This window comes from Nyctereutes procyonoides, unplaced genomic scaffold (assembly GCF_905146905.1).
Source record: "Nyctereutes procyonoides isolate TBG_1078 unplaced genomic scaffold, NYPRO_anot_genome, whole genome shotgun sequence".
Lineage (NCBI taxonomy): Eukaryota > Metazoa > Chordata > Mammalia > Carnivora > Canidae > Nyctereutes > Nyctereutes procyonoides.
Genome location: NW_026575020.1, coordinates 40,503,215 through 40,523,621, shown reverse-complemented (window position 1 = coordinate 40,523,621; position 20,407 = coordinate 40,503,215). Strand labels below are relative to the sequence as shown.

The following is a 20,407-nucleotide window of genomic DNA, read 5'->3' as shown; positions in this document are numbered from 1 at the left end:
CATGTATACTCCTCAGAACCTTGCCAGGCACAGAGTGGACACAAAAATGGGAGGTTTTTTTTTTTAAGATTTATTTTTAAAATTTATTCATGAGACACACACACAGAGAGGCAGAGACAAGTCGAGAGAGAAGCAGGCTCCTCACAGGGAGCCCGATGCGGGACTCTATCCCCTGAGCCTAAGGCAAATGCTCAACCACTGAGTCACCCAGGTGTCCCAATGGGAGTTCCTTTTGACTCTCTTGCTGGCTGTGCCTCAAACTCCTCACTCTGAGGAAGGGCCTCCTTGGAGCTTTCCTCAGTTCCTATACTTCTCCTAGGACTAGGTATTGAACAGGGAAGGTCTGTGGAGAGGGAGCTTGCAGGGAGGGCAAAGATGGGCCTGTGGTCTCCATGGTGAGACTTGTTGCCAAGGGAACAAGACTCCAAGAGCCCTGGGTCTGACAGTTGGGCACTTTTGCCACAGGATCTCAGACAGGCTGATTACCACTGTGGACCCAAAATCCTGATGGGCAGGTAAAAGCCAGAGAGGTAGCTTCTGGCTCTCCTGGGTTTGTTATTGGGGCGTGAGACCTGAGGCTCCTCTCATGCAGCTTTCTCTTATGGATTGACTTAATTAAGCCCCTACTTTGAGCCAGCCACAGCGAGTCCTCCTTAACTAAAACACAAGCACATCATCTCCACTTATCTGGCCAGGAAAGTGAGAGGTATCTATCTGGGTCAAGGCCACACATAACTGGGAAGGGGGAAAGCTGGAATTAGACCTCGGATGGCGAGACCCCCTGACGTGCCTCTGTCACACAAGTTGCCTGAGGAAAATGGTCCCTGAGAGAGGGCTCCATGTAGCCATATCCAACCTGATCCCAACACTCTTTCTTAAGCCATCATTTCTGGGGGTTTCTGGCTTTCGACTCTGATATAGGCCAGAGCTCTGTTTCCTCTTCAGTTACATAGAGATGATCTTATTTACCTCAGGGAGTTGTGTAAGGATAAGGATCTCGGCACAGATCCTAACGAGAGGTCTTCAGGAGTGCTTGTTTATATTCATTTCTGAGGTTATATACAAGGCATAAAACCTTAGGCAAATTACTTACCCTTTTTTTGGGCCTCAGTTTTCTTATCTGTAAAATGGGATCTTCATAGCATCAACTTCATAGGGTGGCTTTGAGGAATCAGTAATGTAATGTGTATAAAATGCTTAGTACTGTGCTTTGCCTTGCTCCATGTTAATTATTCTCCCAGATTATTTCCTAGCACTCAAGGAAATCAAAAGCTCAGCATTAGTTCAGTAGCAATTTATAAATTCAGAGCAGTGCTCTAAATTTTATTCCACGAACACTGTCCCAACAATTTAAACAGGAAGAAAAAAGATTCCGTGCCTAAACACTTTTGGTAAGCCCTGGGCTAAAAAGATTACTTTCTTCAGGTAAGATTTCTCAGAGCCTGTGCTTGCTTCGGCAGCACACATACTAAAATTGGAATGATACAGAGAAGATTAGCATGGCCCCTGCGCAAGGATGACACCACAAATTCGTGAAGCGTTCCATATTTTTGTTTTTGATCTTTGAAAAAAAAATTTTTTTTTCAGAGCCTTTAATATGCCAACAAAGGTTGGGAAACAGTAAGAGGAAGGTAGAGTGAGTGCAGTTATTTCCGATTTTTGGCAATGAAACTCCTACTTCTTTTTCCTTGAAGCCACCTTGTTGGGTTGCCTATGTTGAGAAACCAGATTTGGTGTCTGTAGCATTCTATGTATTTTTGGGAGAGCACTACTTTTCAATCAATTTGATTGGGTCTATTCACTCACCTCTTACAGATATTAGTCTTTTATTAGTTTAATAGTTTTGTTTTGCTAATAGCAAAAAGTTCAACCAAAGGCTATTACTGATTTTGTTACAAACTCCAGACATTCATGTTCAGCACTACTGAACTGCTGAGGCAGAGCAGGGAGGAAGCCCGCTATAACTTTGGTATCAGACCTGGATTCAAAAGCCAATTCTGTCACTTACTCATGTGTCACCTCAGCACACCTCAGGTAAATAGCTTAATTTCTTTGGGCCTCAATTTGCTTATGTGTAAAATGGGGCAGAGATCTGAACTTTGTAAAACTGTTATGAGGATTACAGGAGACAATGCATGTATGTGAAGCACCAATCATAATGCCTGGCACTCACTAGGCGCTCAGCAAATGTGTTTCTTCTTGTATCTCTGTGTCTTATCTGTTCCCTCTTGTGGGGCAAGGAAGAGTCTATTAATTAGTTCTGCAGTGTTTCCTTTGTTCTAAAGCCACCTCTTTCAAACCTCAAGGGCTCTCTGGTCCCTTGTGCTGGAGGAAGCTGGGTTGTGGGAAGGCAGCTGGGCTTCCCATTTCACACATGGGGATTTAATAGACTTTGATCAGACTCTCTTCAGCCTTGATGGTTTCCAACTGAGAAGCCTTCATCTTTCCTGTCTTCATATAACCCTCAATCCAAACTCTGCCACTTCTCTGATCATATGAACAGCAGGATTACAGGATAGTTGGGCAGATCCGGGTTCAAGTCCTAACTCTGACACTTCTCATGTGACTTTGGGCACATCCCTAGACCTCTGAGCCTCCATTTTCTCAACTCTAGAAAACCTCATCTATTTCCTGGAAAGACAGGTATTAATAGGCTGGACCACAGTGACATAACAGGCAGGCCACCACCAGCACACTGCTGTCACAGAGATGTGGCTCTCTTTCTTGAGACTTAGCAGATGGCTTTCCTTCCTAAACTCCTGAATGTGGCATTCAAGGTCGCCAAGTGCTTCCCCAACCTCCAGTCTTGCTATCCTTTCCATCTGCCACCATTCCTGCATGGCAGTTCCTTGTGATACCCAAATATTCCATGTCTCTGATTCATAGCCGGGCGGCCCTTCCAGCATACTGCTGATCCCTCTCACCTCTATCTGGTCTAGCCTCTTTCTGCCTAGTGTCTTTCTCCAAGACTCACCTTCAATGCTCATCTTTGAAGGACTTCCTGAGAACAAGCCATTCCCTTCTCTAGATCCCTACAACCTCATGTATGTCCTTAATTACAACTCAATCCCACTGTACTGCAAAGGTCTGTGTTTGCCTTCCCCACCAGTCTAGTTATGCCACTTTCTAACTGGTTGACTTTCAATGAGTCCCTTCACCTCACTTAAATAAAATGGAAGTAATAATCCTTGAAGTTCAAGGAGGTTCAGGTTTGTGAAAAGTCCCAACACAGTGCCTGGCACCCAGAGCAGACATCTCATTTGGCACTGGTTCACTGATTCAAGCAGTTCTGAGAGAGCCCCCTGCCAGGCCCTCAGCAATAGGAACTGAGTGGGTGTTAGCTACAAGCAGGAACAACAGGTCTGGAGGCACCAGGCAGCTCCTTAGGATACCCCACTGTCCCTTCCTAGAACCCCAAACAAGCTTCACAGACAGAGGCTATGTGCAGAAGGATTCACATTTATTGGTTCAAATACAGTACCTAACATTTGCTAAACATGCATTTCACACTAATTGGTCACATTTCCACAGGTAGTCAATTCACAGAAAAGGGCCCATCCCTTGCCAGCTGGCAAGGTGGGAGGTAGCAGAGGGCCTGGGTAGCCTGCAGAGCCCACCAACTATCATTTGGTCACGCAGGGTTGATGAAGCCAGGCTGGCGGGCAGCCCTTGGCCGGCCCTTTGGGGACAAGGGCTCAGAGACATCCCATTTATGCGATTCCTACACAGGACTGTGGGAGAAGTGGGCTTAGGGTAGGCAGCCCAGGGATACGTTCACTGATGCATGTGCTATCACAGCCCCTGAAGGTGGGGTTTTGAGAAGTGATGCTCCCTGTGCCTTGGATCATAGAAAAGAAATGGTGGTCTTTTCAAGGGGGTGGCTAGTCCATGGCTGGGGCAGGTGGCTGGGACTCCCCAAATATGGCCCAGACATCACAATGTAGCCACAAGCCCCTATCGCAAGCCTGGGATGGCAACACAGACAAAAACACCAGCATCCCAGGACAGGCAGGGTTTCTTTCCTGACAGAAACATGTAAACAGAGCAGGAGCTATAATATTCTTTTCCCACAGGATTCTTCGGAGAGGAATCGATCAGGATGTCACTCAAGAGGTAGTTTTTTTCTTTTTCATGGAAATTTGAGTCAACAACATTATTACCTATTACAAGACATTTCAGAGAAAGAAAAAAAATGGTCACCAAAGGGTAAAAACAATCCTTTGGCTGGCAGGGCTGGATCCAGGATTTGGAAGACTAGCCTCCACCAATAACACAACTTTTTTCTTGGGCTTGGAGCAAGCTCTGGCCCAATTCACAGCTTCCTTTTGAGCCTGCAACTGATTCCTGAGCAGGCTGTGCTCCATTTAGAGCTGCAGGCCCCGAAGGAGGAAGCCAGATGGGCACTGGATTGAGCAGAGGGACCAGGGATTATATGAGCTGGTAGAGGCAGGGCCACTGTGGCTCATGCTGCAGGACAGCCAGAAGTCTTCAAGTTTCAAGGTAGCCCATGTCTAGCCAAGAAGGAAGCCCCAGCTCCTCAACTCCACATGTTCTCTGGGGCTCCTGCCTCTGAGGAAACAGTCCAGGTCCAGCTGTCAAGCCAAAAAAGAAGCTGCTGCTTGTGGCAGCCAAGAGAGGGGTTTCTGGGGACCCTGTAATTAAATACACATCCCTGAGCTGTGGCCCTAGAAACCTTTGCCTCAAGGCTAATCAGTTTCCAGCACCTGGTGGAATGATTGCCGTTTCTCATCCTGAGACACAGATAAAACACTTCACAGACACTGGACATATAGATGCATCGAGCTGAGGAAAAAAGAAGGAACGATCAACTGCAAAGGTAGAGGGCAGTGTAGGGGATTCTCAAGAATCAAATTGGGGAGAGAGCAATGTTTTTGTTTTTTTTGTTTGTTTAAAATAATCAATAAAGAAAATTTAAAGTTTAATAAAAGAGCTGATCTGAAAGACTAGATTTTTTTAAAATTGCAAAAATTTAAAAGCCAACAAGAAAAAAAAGACATAGACCAGGGGCTCAGAGCTAAAGATTTGGAACCACTGCTCAACTTCCTGCCCTGATGGGAGGCCAGGGTCCCCTTACTTTGGCCAACCTTGGACATGGCTTAGATGTTGCCTAGGCTAGGTTTGTCCATCTGTCTCCATCTGTCCCATTCCCCAGGAAATCAAGAACAAAGGTAGGAAATGGGGAGCAGAGCAAAGTAGCTCAGAGAGCCCCAGGTTTTAAAGACCTGGTGACATACTGGCTATGGCAGGTACTCACATCCCTGGAAAGGGGTGGCAGGTTAGAGGCAGGTCAGTGTGAAGTGGGTGACTGTCAGCAATGCTGTGGAGACCCTTAGATTCCTTCTATCCATCCTCTGGTTCTGGAACAAGATAAGGAGGTTCCTGCATGCTGCCTTCTATCCTTGGAGGTTTGCCCACCTCAATTATGGGTCAAGGATGGGGCTGGGTGTCCTCTGAGCAAGGTGGAGTGCTTTGACAGGTTCTGGGGAGTTTCTTCAGACTAGGGGGCAAGACCACTAAACCTTTGAAAGACTCCAAAATTCTACAAAGGAGCCAGAGAGCGTAAGTTGTAGGATTCAAAGTTCCAAGATTCTAAACTTTTGTCTTGGGTCAAGAAAACAGTTAAAGGGAAAGGAAAGGAAAAGCCTGTGTGTTTCAATGCAGTGCAAGGAGGAAGGATTCTCCTTTACCACACAGCTTTCAGAGTTATATTTTTATGGTGGAAAAACTCTCACTCAAAGTGAGTGCTGCTGGTAGCAGGGGATCAGAGAGAGGACAGAAGAGAGGGGAATTAAAGACAACATGCACAATTTTTTTCTTCTTCCACTAGCAAAAAGGCTACCTGTTAACCAAATATTATGGGAAGAAAGGCAAAAAACAAACACACCAAACCTCCCCCTCCAACCTTTCTCTGTGTCCTTCAAACCAAATTCACAAATACATCTAGTGGCTGACCTAATGTCTCCACGCTGCTAGCTACAGTCCTACCTTCTCCTCATAATACCTGAGTTTGCAATGCAACACATTCACTTTACCCTGTTTAAAAAAAGCCCACGTCATAAAAGGACTGGGTGCAGAAGACATTAAAGGCTGTCCACAGGTCAGGCTCCAGCTTGGAACACACGGCCACTTGGCTCAGATATTCTGCAGGGCTCTTGGCAATGAATGGGCTCTTTGTTCTGTGGAATCTGCTGCAAACATTTGTAAAAATGGATTTGTACAATGGCAACTTGCAGAACCTTTCCCCCACTCCACAAATTAACAACTTGCTCTGTTTAATGCTGCATTATTAGAGAGACATGTTCTTGTCTTGTCAGAAAGCAGTTTCCTTTGATATTCAACACAACTGGTAAAATGCTTAAGAAAAAGGTAATATCAGAAAATCATAATAATTTGACAGATGGAAGTCTGAGCAAAGAAAGATACTGTACATAGGAGCAGTCTTGGAGAGGGGACTCTGATATGTGTCTCCTCCCCTATCTTGAGGAAAGCAGCTTGGAGTCTGACCTGTAGCCAAAGAATGTGATCTAGTTGGTTAAATAAAAAAATCAGAGAAACAAAAATATTGTGAACTTAGAAATAAACAGATACACACACAAAAATCTTCCCATCAACACGTGAAAAATATTCTGGTTGGAGCTTTTCCTGAGGAACGTGTCTTTTTTTTTTTTTTTCTTTCTCAGAGCAGCTGTGGAAATGGCATTAAGGAATAATGCTCTGAATTTTAGATCCACCAAGGGACAAAGTCATCACTTTGCTGGTACCCGTAACATTTCACTGGAAAGAAAAAATTATAATTCGACACAGACTACCTGGTATGCACACGATGTGGTAGCCCACTAGGTAAATTTGCTAGGCTGGGTTGGGAAGAGAGCAAACGGCCTTTGACCAAACACGCAAAACAAAATGCTGTAGGCCCCTCAAGCCCACCCAGGGAGTTACCTAGCTAAGCAGTCTGTCTGTTGCATTGGCTGTGGGAAGTAACTGGGTAAAGGCAGGGACAATTGCTATAGTAAGGCAGAGAAAGGAAAAGCACCCGAAAGAACTCTAGGAGAGACACAGTGTGGCCACTGACCAAAGCCAAGAGGGTAAGGAACATTTCCCAGGACTGGGTAGGGCAGGTAGTGAAAGAACAGGAGGTCCAGGCTGTATCTGCAGAGGGGGGCAGCCAGGCCCTTAGGAATATGAGGTAGTTTCAAGGCCCCCCATCCCTTCCAGGTGCTTTGGACTCCAGCCCTCCAGGCCTTGGTTAGCCAGGCCACTGATAATCTAATGGGCAGGTGGGCCACTCTGGTACTTGGGGTTACTGTTCTAAGGAAACCTGGTCTCATTTTGGAGAGATTAGGAGAATTTGGGAGTAGAATGAAGGGGCAAAACTTCTGTTCAGCTGATGGGTGAATGGTCCTTCCCACTGTATGAAAGACTGCAGGTTTGGGATTCAGTCCTGAGGGTGAGATGGGATGGGGTAAGGGGAGTAACAGGAAAAAGACTGTTTATTCTTTTAGCAATTTGGCCTTTATCCCACTACCCTTTGAAGAAAGCAAGGTAAAAGGAGAATAAATCAGTAGTGGGCACCAGGATTCAGAGCATGACATTTGTTTAGTTGTTTTTTCAAAGGGCCAATAGGAAGTCAAATTTATAAGAGGCAAGGAGTTTGAGGAAGGTAGACTTTGGTAGATCCAGGTAAAGACACTAGGTAGCTGTGAGCCCCAAGGGAACTGGTAGACAAGTCCCAAGAATTAACTTACTGCTAGGACCATGTGTGGATGAAAAGTTGACAGTGGAAGAAACTAATAGTGGTGGTTTGGACAGTGGGCATGGGGAAGCCCACAGCATGGTGAGAATAGAAACTCTTCTCCCTGAAGAGTTGTTTGGAGGGAGGACACCTAATTTTGATTTGGTCATTGTAACCTACTCACTCAACTATCAGGCTTTCCAAGGAAAAAAGATGGCTAAATCCTCATTTCCTGCCCTGTTTCCAGTGTGTCACCCACTTTGCTTAATAAACCTCCCAACACCATTTTGTCCCTTTATGGTGTGCTCTTTTACTTTTACCTGGTAATTCTGTGGCTAGAAAAAGGCAGTTTGCTCTCTGACAGACTAATGTAGGTGTCTGCTGAGAACGTGTGGAAAAAGTAGGGATGGTTACATCCCTCCCTTTCCACTGAGGTAGTCGTCTTTGTCAACATTATGGAAATATTCATCTCAGCCCCATCCCACCCTCTCCCTCAAAATACAAAAGAACTATCTCTAAACAATCACAACACTATAACATTAAACATCTTCACATTCTGTAAACTGCAAGGAAATGCATCGGCTGCATTCACACAAAAGCATGTGCATCATGTTGAAGGCCATACATTCAACTCTGTCGTGAAATAAATATATAGAAAAATGAGGTTAAAAAAACAGACAAACAAACAAAAACTCTTCTTGCTATGGAGGCAATTGGAAACATTGCTTCACAGCCTCCATCTTGGTCTCTCTGGCTCTTTCTTCTGGAGCCTGTCCTGCCCACCCAAGGCGTTGTGGTTGGCCTGAGGAGGGTTGCTGGGAACAGGTCATTCATTCCTTGCCCACGCTTGTCTTGCAGGAATGTAGTACCACCTTAAAGAGGAGGGGCAGCTGCTCCAGGGGTACATTCACCATCTTTCCTGGTAACAAGGTAGGAAAAGAAGAGTTAGCAGTGACTGCAGTGGAAGAGTGTATCTGACTCCTCTTGGGCTGGTAAAGGGAGAATGTTGCCTGTTTGAGTGACTGGGGCAAGGAAAGTGCCAGAAGTATCACAAAGACAGGAATATCAGACAAACGGTGCTCTTATCCTGATATCCAGACCCATTTTGATGCCCTAGAGAGTCTAGTAAATGGTACAAGCTATAATCACTGCTACCTTCTACTTACTCTGTGCTAGATGTTTAAATGCACTAATTTTCATAATATTGCTATGTGATAGATATTACTTGTTATCCCCATTTTATATATGAGGAATCTTAAACTGAAAGGTATTCCTAGATGTTCTCTTAGAGCTAAAATACCATGAGAAACATATCCTTTTTTTTTTTCCTGGTAGATTCTCTAGCTAGCATTCTATAAAGCACTGTTCTTTAGAATAGTATAATGGGTTAAAGTACTGGGGAAAAAAGGAGGGGGGTAGTCAAGGGGCAAATGAATTTGAGAAACTCAGGATTAAGAAAGATACACAGGTTTCTTTATTGGAGAACTTCTCAGAGCATTCAGTATGCTAATATACTTTGTAAAATATCTGAGGCTGTCTTCTCCCTGACAGTACCTTAGAGTCACCTGGGGAGTCAAAAAAAAAAAAAAAAATACTGATGCCCAGGTCCACTCCATACGAATTAAATCAGAATCTCTGGAGGTGCGGGGCACCTGGGTAGCTCAGCGGTTGATCATCTAACTTCGACTCAGGACGTGATCCTGGGGTCCAGGATTGAGTCCTGCATCAGGCTCCTTATGGGGAGCCTGCTTCTCCCTCTGCCTATGTCTCTGCCTCTCCCTGTGTCTCTCATGAATAATTAAAAAAAAAAAAAAAAAGAATCTCAACAAGCACAAATATTTTTTAAAAGCTTCCCAGGTGATTCAAATGTTGCCAGAGTTGATAATCCAACTCTGTTAGGGTGAGTGGGGTATTAACTACTGACTTCCTTTTATTTCAGAGAGGATCTAGTTAATATCTCATTCAGTAAAACAGATTTGAAAATGCAGAAACATAAATTGCCAAAGCACCCCTAAAAATCCAATATTTCAGGTCTGTTACACTATCTAGGCCCAAAAAGTAGAAACAAAAATTCCTTTGTCAGATAAAACCTTTTTCCTTCAAAATTATGTGGCTGAATTTGACAGGAACAGTTTTATCTTAGAGGTCACATTTCTGAGCTTTCCTCAGTATGTGCTGGATTACTATACACAAGAATCTTTACCAGAAGAACTACTACTACTACTACAACAACAACAACAACAACAACAACAACAACAAAACCCAGGGACGAGCACTGGGTGTTATTCTATATGTTGGCAAACTGAACACCAACAAAAATTAAATTTATAAAAAACAAAAACAAAAAAACAACAAAACCCAGGATTTTATACTGAAATGGACCTGTTTAAATGTCAAAAAGCTCAGAAGGGGGTCAAGACTGCAAAACAATAACAAAAATTCCTTTGCAAAGGTAGGATTTTGAGAATGACTTTATAAAGATATTGCTTTAGGGACACCTGGGTGGCTCAGCAGTTAAGCATCTGCCTTTGGCTCAGGGCATGATCCCCAAGTCCTGGGATCGAGTCCCACATTGGCCTCCCTTCATGGAGCCTGCTTCTCCCTCTGCCTGTCTCTCTGCCTCTTTCTATGTCTCTCATGAATAAATAAGTCTCTCATGAATAAATAAATAAAATCTAAAAAAAAAAGATACTGCTTTAAATAAATGTTTCTCAAAAATCTATAGGAAATTCTATGAAATGAAGTTAATTTTAAAAATTGATGTATATAATTCACATACCATAAAATACACCCGTTAAAGCACATATTTTAAAGTATATATTCAAGAAATGAAGTTAATTTGAGAAACTCTGAGCCTATTTCCTCATACATAAAATGACCATAGTATCACCACAACCAGCCTTGCAGAGTTTCTTCTGAGATTAAATAACATAAGGCCACAAAGTACCTTGCACATGATAGGCACTCAGGAAATGTTAGACTTTCTTCCGTACAAAGAAAACACAAACTACTCATTATAATATAGCTTTTCTGAGAGCAATGGTCATAGGTCTTTTATGCGGTTGGTGAAGGGCCTGGAATGCGCATCCTGAAAATACTGCTTGTCTCATTCATTTCACAAGCCAAGGAAAGCAAGGAAGGTTTGGAAGCCAAAGAATATAATATTACCTGCAATATAGCGAATCTCAGGTAAGCACATCATGAGGTCAGGAAAGCGGTTCGGCTGATGTGTGTATTTATATTCAGTGAAATCCTGGCAAATGTACCAATATCGCTTGTTCAACTGTTCTAGCTGTGAGGCACTGGTCAGACCCCTGATATCTGTGAAAAAACCATACAGGAAATGGAGAGGCTTTCTACGGTGGAAGAAAGACCTTGAGTATGTGCATCTTTTGATTAAAAGTTATTAAATATTGTTCTAACAGGAGATCTTTTCTTTCTGAAGAACAAAACTGGAGGAGCAAAAATTGAAGAACAAAACTCTGGATAAGGGAAGAAAAATCAGATAAAGAAGGAAATAATTATAAAGGATAGTCACTAGACTGAGAGACACTTGAGTGGTAGGCTGTATCTTTCTCAACTCCCAGCACAGGGCTTGACACAAAACAGGCACCAGTGGATGTGAACAACTGAATGAATAATCTACCTTTCAAAATATAGCCTTCACAGAATCTTTAAACTGGCCCTTTGCTGGAGCCAATCAGAAAGCTTGCTGATACCTACATATTTATGCTATACATATACTTACACATGGTCTCCTATGTGATTCTGCTCCTCTTATTACCTGGGCTGTCACTCCATCTTTTTTCTGTATAGATTTCTCTCTCTCACTTATTTATATGTAAATGTTTATGTGTATCTATATAGTGTATATGTATGTGTGTATATACATACATGTACACACTACCTTTTTATACACAAATATAACTTATAACTTATCTATATAATTTATACATATATACATATATAATATATATACATAAATTATATATGTATATATAATTATATAATTTATAATTTATATATGTATATATAATATATATACATAATTTATACATATATATAATAGGATATAAATATTCTATATATGTCTTACCCAGGCTTTGAGGTCCAGCTCAGATTTCTTCTCCAGTAGCTGCTGCTGATCTCCCTTGATCTGAGGCTCAAGTAATGTGTCAAGTGCCATTAGACTGTGTACATCTTAAGGCCAGAGACCTGGGATCTATTTTATTTAATGTCTTTAATGTTCAACACAGTGCCTGGTCTAGAGGAGGCACATGGAACAGCAGATAAATGGAGAAGATAAATGAATGAACAGTGGAGAAGCAGCAGGAGAAGTAAGCAAAGAGGAGGAGATCAGAAGTCTCTGGACTAGGAAACTGAATAAATACAGTAACAGGACAATTTCAATGTCACAAGAAGCAAAATAGCCCAGCCACTGTGAGAAGAGAGCACTCAAATGCTACTTTGGAAAAAAAACGGGACTACAAATTCTCCTTCATACTCCAGTTACTAACGGCTACCACGTACCACTTTGCAGGTAATACCCCACCATAAACCACATCCAGCACTCTTCTTATTAAAAGCCATGCTTGGTATGTATTGTGTGAATTTATGTGCACCCCCGCCCCTCTGCCCTGAAGGGGCCATCAGAACCACTGCCAGCCTGTCACAGATGTCTTATCTCCAATAGTTTCATCAGTCACCCTGCTCTTCTTCAGCCTAGTAAACTTGGTACATATTTTAAATGACGCATGTACTGTCCTTGGTGTCTGTGTTTAAATGCATTAAAACTGACTAAACAAAGCGAATCCTCTTCCTTCCTCTATGAGTTATAGAGACTGTGGCATTTAGGTTTGAAGAAAAAAATCCAAAGCATGCCCTGCACTATAGAGGGGCAGGATGAGGAGAACATAGGCCTTTAAGATTGGTACCCACATGGTGTGGCAGATTCTGTGTGGCAGTCCTGAGAGTAAAGGGGTGGGAGGTAGTGTGTGAAACAGGAGGGAAAATGCTCTGACCAAAAAAAAAAAAAAAAAAAAAAAGTCCCCCTTTCTCACCTCCAGCTACTTACCTTGATTTAAGAAGTTAATTGCTTTCATGCAAGCATACTCCTCATTGCTAACCTTTAGCTGATGGAACTTGTGATACAGGTAGATGAGCCGCTCGATCACCTCCATCCCTTCATCACTAAATCTGGGGAAAAGAAAGAGGTGTGAGTGGTTCTGATACTAGTGGAGGTCAAGGAAGGTCCCTTACAGCTCCCCAAGGCATCTACGATAGAAAAGAGCCTGAGCCTGGGGGAAATCGAATCCAGAATCTTTTTTTTTTTTTAAGATTTATTTATTCATGAGAGAGAGAGAGAGAGAGAGGTAGAGACACAGGCAGAGGGAGAAGCAGGCTCCACACAGGGAGCCCGACGTGGGACTCGATCCCGGGTCTCCAGGATCAGGCCCTGGGCTGAAGGTGGAGCTAAACCACTGAGCCACCCGGGCTGCCCCAAATCCAGAATCATTTGTAAAGGACAGGTAGACCCATGGTTTGTCTAGAGGCCAAGGCAAGGTCATACAAGCTACTGTTCTCAAGGTCAGGTGGGGTCAATCAAATCTAGGTTCAAATCTAGCTCCAACATACAAAAGCTGTAAGACCTTGGGACAATCAGTTGACCCCTCTAAGCTTTGAGGTCCTCTTTTGTAAAATAATAATGCCTGCTTGGAGTAACAAGGGCCAAAAGTGGTCTGAAATGTAAATGTGGAAAGATATGACATTATTAAGATGCTGCTATTGTTGAGATGCAGACTCCAGTATCAATGGCAGCTGCCATGGTGACTATATGAGCCTCTGCCACGATGAAGAAAAAGCTGATGATTTATTTTTTAGGCTATTTCCAGCAGGGCTGAGGTTAGGCACAATGAAAAATTTTATTGGCATCCCTGACTTTAGCTAGGGAGGAAGGGAAGCATTAAGTGAGCCTCCATGCCATGCCAGTCTGTGCTGGGCACTCTATGTGCACTTTCTTATTTAACTTTCTCAACAGTATGGGCTTTGTGAGATATCATTACCACTGTATAGATGGGAGGCTGAAGTTCAAAGGGCAGAGGGGACTGTCCACAAGCTGGTTGGTGGCAGAGCTAGAATTTGGAACCTGGGCTAACTTCCCAAGCCATTGGTTTTTCCAATATCCAAGGCAGCATCATACAAGAGCAGATATAGGACTCAATGCAGACCATGTTCCTTTCTTTGGGGAAAGATCAAGTTTTATAAAAAGGAATCCCAGGTTAGGGGACTAATGCTAATACTCTGGGTCATAGTGGGGAATACCTCTTACAAAAATAGCTGGGATCAGGATCAGTCTCTGTGTTCTAGGAGTGGACTAAGGAGAATTCCAGATAGGCCTTAGATGCAACTCTCATGCAGAGAACATGCTCAGCTCCGGGGACTGCTTCCTGGTGACATGTTCAGATCTGAGTATTACAGCCCTATGCTTGGCAAGAAGTCCCTATCTGGGTAAGGTCCTGAACACCTAGGGATGTACTACTGCTGCCTGCATTCTACTGCCTTTTATGTGGACTCTGAAGGTTGTGTAAGGCTTGGCCTCCTGGGCAAGCAGCACATTTTTTCCTGGGGTGGGTGGGGGTGGGGGGGGAGGAGGTGCCTGGCCTGGTTGGGGCCAGAGGCATCTGCACTTCTCAAGCACCAGGGGGAGCTACAGGAACAGCCACCCACAATCTAGAGCCTGACCCCTTTGCCTCAAGGTCCAGTCAAGACCTGGGGCTTCTTCCCTCTATCTGCTGATGTGAACAATGACGGCTGACTCCATTTCTCTCTGTGGCTGGCCCAATGGCTTTTACAACTTTATTAATACTTTCCCAAACTTGCTGATAGACAAATTTATACTGAATAACTACTATACTAACTTTATCTACCATTCTACCCTTTGTTGTGTATTTGCTACTTGCCAGGTACTTTGTTAAATACTCCACACACATTATTTCACTGGATACTACCAATACATCTACAAAATTGGTATTATAACCCTCTTTGTTCACATGTGGAAACAGAGCTCAGAGAGGTTATTTATGTGCCCCTACTGCATATTCTAACATTTTACCTTCCTGACAACCTGTGAGATAAGTATATCACCTGCTAGCTAGGGATGGAGAGCAAAAGAACAACATCTTACCTACCTCAAAGTCATACAGTAAGTAAGCGCTGGGGCCAAAGTTTGAACCCAAGTTTTCTAATTCCAAGCCTCTTACTTTCTTAGCACTAGACTATCCACTTCCTGTCCTCTTAACTGGCAGCTGGGAAAGGCTTCCTCATGCCACTACAGGGAACTTCAGGAGCTCTGTGTTCCCACAGCAACTCAGCCCAGAGCCCAACTCAGCTGGGCGTAGGGTTTGCTCCAGTGCCTCCAAGCTGCTGAGATATGCAGGAGGCAGCGGGTCTGGGAGTGAAGATCATGCCTCATCACAGTACTCTGTTGACTACTTCTGTTCTAGACAGGGAAAAGGTCTTTACTGCGAACTCCCTCTAATATCTGGAGGGGTGGTGTGGGGATGAAATGTGGTAGGGCATCAAAAAGGAGGACGCAAGCAGAGCGGCAATGCCAGCATCTGTCTGTGGCCGAGCAGTGTAGCAAACAAAGATAATGTTCTCTCCCTTAATCAGCAACCGCTTGCCCCAAGTGCTCCCTCTGGCACTGCAGAACCTGCAGGTGTGTGGTTATCAGCCAGACCCCCAGCCAGCAGTGCTGAACTTAACTGCTAGCTGAGTTGTGACGTGAGGGACACAAAGGAGCTCCCAAGTGCCTGGCGTGAGCATATGTCCCAAATCTGCCCTTTCTCTTGGGGACAGCATGTACCCTTTTTTCCAATTTCCTAGGATAGGCAACCATCACGGACCCCTGGCAGTGGTGGGGGGCTGGCAGTCAGCCCGGTAGCCCCCACTCAGTCTCCACAGCCTGACTGCAAAAATTTCCTCCACACCCCGCATCCCACCCCTTGATAAACAAATTGTTCTCTGTTCCATGGGCCTGCTTTCTCCTGTAGCCGTGCCTCCTCCACATCTGCCCACTCCACAGTTCTAACGCCCCTGTATTCCCTGTCTGCAAATTATCAGCATTTAAAGCCAGAAAGCTGGACAAACACATCCATTCTTCTTCGAGGTTCCCATTACACAAGCATGCTGGGACAAAGAAAACATTCCTGTGAGGATCCCCCAAACCACTGGACCATTCAGTTAGCAATTGAAGCTGACACTATGTAAGTTATGTCCCATTAAGGGGGCTGAGAGGCCCAGTTGTCTCTTTTTCATTCAGCTAAGTGTACCTACCCCTAGGAGCAGTCATTAGCTCAAAGAATTGTCATCTCAGCACCCACGTAAACACTCAAGATTGAAAGTAAGACTGCAACTCCAGGACACATTCAGAAAGGTGAACTTTCTAGAAGGCTAAATAATTTAGTAGAGGGTAATGGTATTACAGATTCTGTGCTCTGGAGTATAACAGATCTAGGTAATAATCTCAACTTTATCTCTTCCTAGGTTTGTAGCCCTGAGTTGTTTTCACCTCTCTGAACCTCATGCTCCTCATCTGTGGAGCAAGGATAACATTAGTGTAGTTGCTTGGGGGTGGTGGTGAGGACTAAACAAATAATGTTTGTAAAGCACTTAAGATGGAATTTGACACAATAAACAGTTCCTAATTGTTAGCTACTATCATTATTAATTGCATTGTCATCATCGTTCCTGTTATCACAACAAAAAGAAAAGATTGTTTCTTGAATCTTACAGCTAGGGTGTGAGCAGAGAAGCTGGGAGGCGACTTTTCAGAGATCTGGCAGAAATGGAGCTAGTGCTTGTGAGATAGAAGTGCCCATTAAAGCCCATCCAGTGCAAGGCATCTTCTCTTCAGAGTGAAGGAGTCTTGATTAGGGCCAGGAGCAGTCACTGGCTGGTGCTACAATCTGCTTTAAATCAAATTCGCCCAGCTCACTGTCTGATAACAGCCTGATTAAGGAAAATGGGTACCATAAATTTGATTCAATATTTGAGAAGAGAAAAGGAGGTGGTCATGTATCATCAGGGAAAAAGCCTTTTCATGACAGCAGGAACTCACTTGCACTCAAGAGTTGTGAAAAAGTAAAGGCATTTTGGGGGAGTGGGAGTAATGCAGGAGCAGGCAAGGTAGAAAAGAGCTATGGCCAATTACAGACTCTGCACCCCGGGTTTCTAGCAGAGTAAGGAATGCTTTACTCTGATGTACCTGATTCCAGAGCTTCTCATACTTCCTTTTCCTGTGACCTCTTGGCAGCTCCACATGCATCTCAGGCTCCAAACCAAACTAAGAGTGGCTCGTCACTTAGCCTGCTCTTCTCAGGCTCCATTATCTTGGCTAAGAAAACTGGCACTCACCTGCCTGGCAGTATCCCCAACTTTTCCACTCACTCAAGTCCCACTGACTATACCTCCTTGCTATCTCTTAACTCTGTGCTGCCCTCTCTATTCCCGTGGTCACTGCTGGCTTGTCCAGGCCTTGTTTTCTTTCACCTGGGTGATGGAAAACCTCCTACCCAGTCACCATCCTCTAGCATTGTCCATGCCAATCCATCTTGAGCTTTATAGCGACAGGAATTTTTCTAAAAATGATACCTGACCATGTAATTACTCCACATAAAAACATATTATGACTTAACAGTATTTACATAATATAATCCAAATTCTTTAGCTCAGCATTTAATGAATCTTTTTTTAAAAATAATTTATTTATTCATGAGGGAGAGAGGCAGAAACATAGGCAGAGGGAGAGGCAGGCTCCCTGTGGGGAGCCTGATTCAGGACTTGATCCCAGGACCCTGGGATCACAATCTGAGCTGAAGACAGATGCTCAACCACTGAGTCACCCAGATGCCCCATGAATCTTTTTTTTTAAAGATTTATTTACTTTAGAGAGAGAGCGTGTGGGCATGTGAGCAGGGGGCAGAGGGAGAGGGAGACAAGCAGACTCCCTACTAAATGGGGGGCCCAATGCGGAACTTGATCCCAGGACCCTGAGACCACGACCTGAGTGGAAATCAAGAGTCGGACATTTAACTGACTGGCCACCCAGACGCCCCTAGATTAGCATTTGAACACCTTCACGATCTGCCTTTTTATACTTTTTTTCCAGTCATTTCTCTCATTTCTGTCTCTCAGATACATTCTATCCATACCCTAAAACCACAGAATTGCTTTGGTTCCCTGCACAAACCAACCATCCAGGACTTTTATCTCCTGTCCATCCCCCCCCCCCCCCCCCGCTTCTCTAAAATCTACCTAGAAAACCCACTTTAAGATGCAGCTCAAATGTCTTATCCTCTGGCAATCATTACTTGATTATCCAAGTAGAGGTACTTAAATCTCAGCTATGCTTGCATAGTCCCTCATGTGTCCCCCAATCTCTACCAGTATCCCCCTGGATTATAGATTGTTATGTTTCTATTTGTTTTCCAACCCCCTAAGCCAAAAATAAGGGTTCTTCACCTCAGAGTCAGAAACCATGTTTGCATCATCTATAATCCTAACATCCCTCCCTCTGACACACACAACTGGGTCCTAACTACAGGGCAAAGAATCAGAACTAACATATTGAAGTTCAACTCATTTTTTCCAATGGAACGATTCCATATGCTTCTTGCACAAAGTAGTAAATCCTGACAATAAATTTATTTCTTAGAACCAACACATGTTCTAGAATCAGCATTGTTCAACAGAACTTTCTGAGGTGACAGAGATACTCTGTATCTGCATTGTCCAATACAGTATCCACTAACCACATATGGCAAGTGAGCATATGGAATGTGGCTAGTGCAAATGAGGACTGAATTTTTAATTTTATTTAATTTTAATTAATTTAAATTTAGAAAGTCACCTCAGGCTAGCAGTTGTATATTGGACAGTACAGCTCTATATTCTCCTCATTAAGGAGCCTTCCTAGAAATAAACATTCCCTCACTAACTTTCTGGCCCCTGTCTTGCTCTTGGGGCTCAAGGGACTGGGTACAGTGGGATAGGGGGCTTCATGAAGTTCAAAGCCACAAAGGGCCCTGCATGACCAATGACTCTTGACTACCTGCAGAGGGCCTGGGAAAAACCCATCATTCTAAAAGAACTAGAGCCCACAAGCTGACTTTTTATAGACACCCCTAGGCTGCACTGGTGCATTTCAGGTGAATAAGGAGGCCAGACTCACTGGTCCAGCTCTGCAAATCCTGACAATAGTAAAGCCTGCTGACTGCAATTCAAACTGTCAGTTGGCCCTGAGTTAAGGAGCAAGAATAGGAATTTGATGGAAACAATGAATTAGAGGCTCCCAACAGGGAGTTAGGTCACTTACAAAATCAGATAGCTCTGTTTATAGGATAAAGTGTCAGCTAAGTTCAAAACTGTCATTTACAGATTACCCTGAAGCCAGTAAGCATGACTGAAAAAGAAATATTAGAAAACCAGGAGAGAGTGTCAGCATCCAGACTCTTTTCTCCCTCAACTGTGCAAAGGGCCCCTAAGGGTCTTACTTACTCTCCGCCTAAATGTCAGCCTGTCTTTATGGCAACTGGGTGACGGAAGGGAGGCACTTTGGTCCTGTGTAGATAAGTATGGGGGCTAGTACCCCATCTTCTCCAGTTTTCATTGATGGGGGTATCTTTCCTCCTCTCTTTTTTGGTATTTTGGAATCCCATGACTTGCATTTTTCAAAACTGTCCTATAAGGTGAATTACTGAAATGTCTACTTAAATGTGATTTAAGCTTTATTTTTCACATGATAAATTAATAAGCCAGAGAAGTTGTATCAACAGATCATTTGTCGTAATTTTGGAGTGTTAGCACATATTCAAAGTGAGTAAAAGATCTATGCTAGACAGGGAGATTAGAATTCTGGCCAGGTAGGGTGAGAAGTTATGCCAGAAAACATTGAAAAGAATGGCTTGGTCTCTTAGCACCATGCTGTTACCATCTCGCTGCATCTCAGATGCAGTCAAAAAGCCAAAGCTTTGACATCAGGCAGGCATAGGTTCAAATTCATACTCTGGGTTCAATCCCAAAATATTAAAGGGCAGTTCTCTTTGAACTTCAGTTTTCTTATCCATAAAATAGGCATAACAACATCTATAATGCTAAAGACTGTGAGAAAAGAATAAGATAGGAATATAAAATACCAAGCCCAGTGCCTAGCATATAGTAGGTACCACAGTGACTTCTAGATCTTGTTCTTGAGTTGTAAACAGTAACTCAGAGCCCCTCACTTTATAGATGAAGTTTAGAGTTTAAGTTTTTGTTTTTCCCAGATATATTCTCCTACCTCAGTAATCCAGATATGATTTAAAAATAATAATGATTGGGATCCCTGGGTGGCTCAGTGGTTTAGCACCTGCCTTCAGCCCAGGGCGTGATCCTGGAGTCTCGGGATCGAGTCCCACATCAGGCTCCCTGCATGGAACCTGCTTCTCCCTCTGCCTGTGTCTCTGCCTTTCTGTCTCTCTTTCATGAATAAATAAAAATCTAAAATAATAATAATAATAATAATAATAATAATAATAATAATAGTGTACCACTCTGTTAAGGTTTGCCACACAATTTGTTTTTCACAACTCCCTTGTTGGGGAGTTATTGGTATTT

General features: G+C 43.5%; 1 protein-coding gene and 1 non-coding gene across 2 annotated transcripts in view; one reads left to right on the top strand and one right to left on the bottom strand.

Moving 5' to 3' along the window:
- Positions 1-1,444: 1,444 nt before the first annotated feature.
- On the top strand, positions 1,445-1,552 carry LOC129518062 (U6 spliceosomal RNA). Its single transcript, XR_008666116.1, has one exon. It is a non-coding gene; the product is annotated as a U6 spliceosomal RNA (small nuclear RNA).
- Positions 1,553-3,439: 1,887 nt separating this feature from the next.
- The window catches only part of NR6A1 (nuclear receptor subfamily 6 group A member 1), a 218,932-nt gene continuing 201,964 nt past the window's right edge, over positions 3,440-20,407 (bottom strand). Inside the window, exons 8-10 of the mRNA XM_055333636.1 lie at positions 12,828-12,949; positions 10,922-11,074; positions 3,440-8,672 (exon numbers count right to left, since the gene is read on the bottom strand). Of these exons, the coding sequence (XP_055189611.1) occupies positions 8,584-8,672; positions 10,922-11,074; positions 12,828-12,949 (364 nt within the window). The 3' untranslated portion in view covers positions 3,440-8,583. The remainder of the gene's footprint in view (positions 8,673-10,921; positions 11,075-12,827; positions 12,950-20,407) is intronic.